The 3,988-nt window shown below is 40.6% G+C and overlaps 1 protein-coding gene across 1 annotated transcript; it reads left to right on the forward strand.

Annotated features, from left to right (window-relative positions):
* Positions 1-1,550: 1,550 nt before the first annotated feature.
* LOC104961549 (NEDD4-like E3 ubiquitin-protein ligase WWP2) lies at positions 1,551-3,509 on the forward strand. Its single transcript, XM_010789858.1, has 5 exons — positions 1,551-1,724; positions 1,829-1,949; positions 2,697-2,801; positions 2,889-2,985; positions 3,415-3,509. The coding sequence occupies exons 1-5, from the start codon at positions 1,633-1,635 to the stop codon at positions 3,489-3,491; spliced, it is 492 nt and encodes a 163-aa protein (XP_010788160.1). The 5' UTR covers positions 1,551-1,632; the 3' UTR covers positions 3,492-3,509.
* Positions 3,510-3,988: the final 479 nt, after the last annotated feature.

Below are 3,988 nucleotides of genomic sequence, written 5' to 3' on the forward strand. Positions count from 1 at the left end.
CCACGTAAATCCAGTGCGCAACACTTTATTCGCTGTCCTCCACGATAACGTCCACCTTTCCATATTTTTGGTTTGGAACACCAACGCATCGACATGTGAGGGAAGGAGGCTTGACCGCTTTCGGGTGACAGTGTTGCCTGCCAGGGAAAAAACCCTCTCACTCGGGGTGCTTGTGGCTGGAATAGCCAGGTAGCTCCTCGAAAGCGGGGGAAGCGGTGCACGTTTTCTGCCCACCACTCCAGTGGATTATCCATTGTGGGGATATGCGGTGTCCGCTGGCAGTAATCCCGTAGCTCATCATCCGCATCACTGTTGACCCGTGTTTTCTTGCTGTTCGTTCGCCTCTGTTCAGTGCTGACGCCGGTCCGTTGCTCACTGGTGCTAGCATTACTGCTAGTGCTAGCTGTCGGCAGCGGGTGTTTCATCTTTAGATGGTTGCGCATAGCAGATGCATTTGTATTGTACTTCAGTACAGCTGTACACAACTGACACTTCACTGTGGAGTTGGTTACATCTTCGTTGAAGTACTGCCATACATAAGAATGTCGGACGTGTTTTGTAGCATTTTGCAGCACCTCGTTTACCTCAATTTTTTTCACGACTAGTTGACTAGGGCCTACAGCGCCGACTAGTGGTAAAGGTAGTCGACTAGTCGATTAGTTGGTGAAACCGTATATGTACATGTGTAAACATTTGCTATTTCAAACAACCCCTGTGAGTATATGTACATGTGTAAACATTTGCTATTTCAAACAACCCCTGTGTACTTTTTCGTTTTTTTTATTTTACTTTGACTCATTTTGTTTGCTATTTCATTTGTCACTTTCGGGTCTCTAAAAATATATGATTTGAAAAACTGTACTTGTACTATAATGTGACCCCAAATAAATAAAAAAATAAAAAATACATTAAATAGTTAAATAATCCACAAATCAGAAAAAATAAAACAGATTTGTTTTGAAAGTATAGGATAAAGCTTACAAATAACAAATACATCATTAATACTCATACCTATATTCATAAAGCGACCACAGGATCATTATTATTATTTTGTGTTCTGTCACTTAACATTTTTCCCATTAATCGTCAAAACATTTATTCATTTATTATCCTTACATTTCATTTACCAGATGTTTCCATTCTGAATGTTTTCATGTATTATCTTATAATCAGTTCCTTGTAATTTGTTTAATAATTGCAGCTCTTATAAAGTAAGTATCTACAAGAAAGATACGTTTTATAAGATTTCTTCTTTTTGATTTCATCTGGTGTTTTTTCAAGTAATAATAAAATAGGTTCTTATTTAGAGAAATACTGAATAGTTTCTCAGAAGCTCCTCATAGCTTTACATTACCAAAATACATGACTATGGTTTGCTTTCTGTTCACAGCATTCTTTCCAGCATTTTGAAGTCATTTTGAATTTGTGGTGTCTAAAAATACCACATTAGAATGTTCCATGTGTAAAAGCATATTTATAAAGGTCCCTGAACCTGGAGAAGTGAACATACCAGAGGAAGCGTAGCAGCTGACTTCCTGCAGGAAGCAAACACTGCTGTAAGTTGTCTCTGTGTGTGTTTCCAGAGACAACAACCTGGAGGAGTGTGGAGTGGAGCTTTACTTTGCACAGGACATGGAGATCCTGGGGAAGGTGTCCACCCACCAGCTGAAAGACGACGGAGAGAATGAGCTGGTGACGGAGGAGAACAAGGAGGAGTACATCAGGTGGGTGAACAGAGGCAGCCGCTGCCGCTACCACAGACACACAGATCAGACATGCTAACGTCAATTAGTTCAGCGTTAACACAACGTTTATCTTCCTCCCTCAGCCTGCTGACAGACTGGAGGTTCACCCGGGGGGTGGAGGAGCAGACCAAGGCCTTCCTGGACGGCTTCAATGAAGTGGTTCCTCTGGAGTGGCTGCGCTACTTCGACGAGAAGGAGCTGGAGGTGAGGAGGAGCACCAGCGTATGGAACAGGAAAAACTAACGGCAAAAATCATTTTAAAGTCAGAAGAGGAGTAATGAATGAAAGGATTTAGAACACACTCAAATCTAAAGTAATTATTACTGATTGGTTGATTTTCAGCATATTTCCTCATATTAAATACACTCAAATGAAAGATAATGGACTATTTATCTTCTGTATGTCATACAAACATACAAATCTGATTATAAAAGTCATTGGAACATAGCAAACATAGACACATAAATAAACTGAGTGAGGTAAAAATAGGAAAGGCTTCTAGAAAAAAGTAATTTTGTAAAAAAAGAACTCTACTTGGTTACTTATCAAGAGTCTGGGGTTATGTGAACTAAAAGCAGCATCCGCATTAGTGATGGGGTGAGAGAGGAAGAGGGAAAAGTTATCATTCCTTTGATACTGACTGTCCTGATGGAGTGCCGCAGGAATGAGTCCTAACATCTGGAATGAGTCCTAACATCTGGAATGAGTCCTAACATCTGGGAATGAGTCCTAACATCTGGGAATGAGTCCTAACATCTGGAATTAGTCCTAACATCCGGGAATGAGTCCTAACATCTGGATTGAGCCCTGACATCTGGAATGAGCCCTGACATCTGGGAATGAGTCCTAACATCTGGGAATGAGTCCTAACATCTGGAAATGAGTCCTAACATCTGGAAATGAGTCAGCCTTTGACCTCTGGTAGTTGAAGTGTCCTGTTGTTTGTTACAGCTGATGCTGTGTGGGATGCAGGAGATAGACATGGCCGACTGGCAGAAGAACACCATCTACAGACACTACACCAAGAACAGCAAGCAGATTCACTGGTTCTGGCAGGTACGGACACGCACGCACGCACACACACACGCACACACACTTTGTTGAATGGTGTGTTCAGTGATTGATGGAGGTGTGTTTCTGCAGGTGGTGAAAGAGATGGACAACGAGAAGAGAATCCGTCTGCTGCAGTTTGTGACGGGAACGTGCAGACTGCCTGTCGGAGGCTTCACTGAGCTCATAGGTACACACACACTCCCCACTCTCCTCACTGTTAGGTTTGACATTTTGCATATCCCAGCCTTCCAATTACTGATACTATCCAAAGTTTCATTAATGGCATCCTCAGTCAGGGCAACAGAAAAACTGGAATGAATAGGAGGATGAAACGAGTATCTCTGTTAAAAAGAGAGGACTTGTAAAACATGTTGTACTGATGAAGTTAGTAATATGGAAGTTCATTATTTTAAAATGTAGTGTTTGAGCAGTTTTACTAGACTACAGGCAAATTCAACAACTTTAAATATTATTTGAATCCTGGCTTTTATATAATAATTTCCCATATGAGAATGTATGGTAAGCATTAGAACAAGTGCAATTGTTATGTAAGACCATTATAATAAAAAGAAATTCAAGCTTAAATGAATTGAAATCACTTTTTTCCTTTGTGCAGGAAGTAACGGTCCCCAGAAGTTCTGCATAGACAAGGTGGGGAAGGAGACTTGGCTTCCAAGAAGTCACACATGGTGAGTTTATCCTTTAAGAAATGTTCTTGAAGACAATAGGAAGACTCAGATACAATGAACGGGCAGCTTTAAGATTATCTCTGTTTTTTCCAATGATGTGCTGCATCTATGTAATATATGTAGATGGAAGCAATATGACACAAGTGGCTAATGAACTGACAAACACCATGGTTCATGTAACAACTTGGTTGCAACAATGCTGTTTGCCACTAAATATTTGTAAAACAGTATGCATCTTCTTCACCAAAACAAAGTCCTCTTGTGTTGCGCCAGATGTTTTTGTATCAGGGGAGAGGCTACAGGTGGGGTCACAATACAAGTACCTCGGAGTCATGATTGATTCAACACTCAATTTCAAGGCTCAGGTTAAAAAAGTATGTAATTGGGTCAAATTCAGTCTGTCGAATTTTAGGTTCACTGCCCAATACTCCAAAAATACAACTTGCTAAGCTGGGAAAACCTCATTAAACATGCAAATGCTTGCCTTTTCTACAAGATTGT

The sequence above is a fragment of the Notothenia coriiceps genome, unplaced genomic scaffold (genome assembly GCF_000735185.1).
Source record: "Notothenia coriiceps isolate Sejong01 unplaced genomic scaffold, NC01 NC01_scaffold00033421, whole genome shotgun sequence".
Lineage (NCBI taxonomy): Eukaryota > Metazoa > Chordata > Actinopteri > Perciformes > Nototheniidae > Notothenia > Notothenia coriiceps.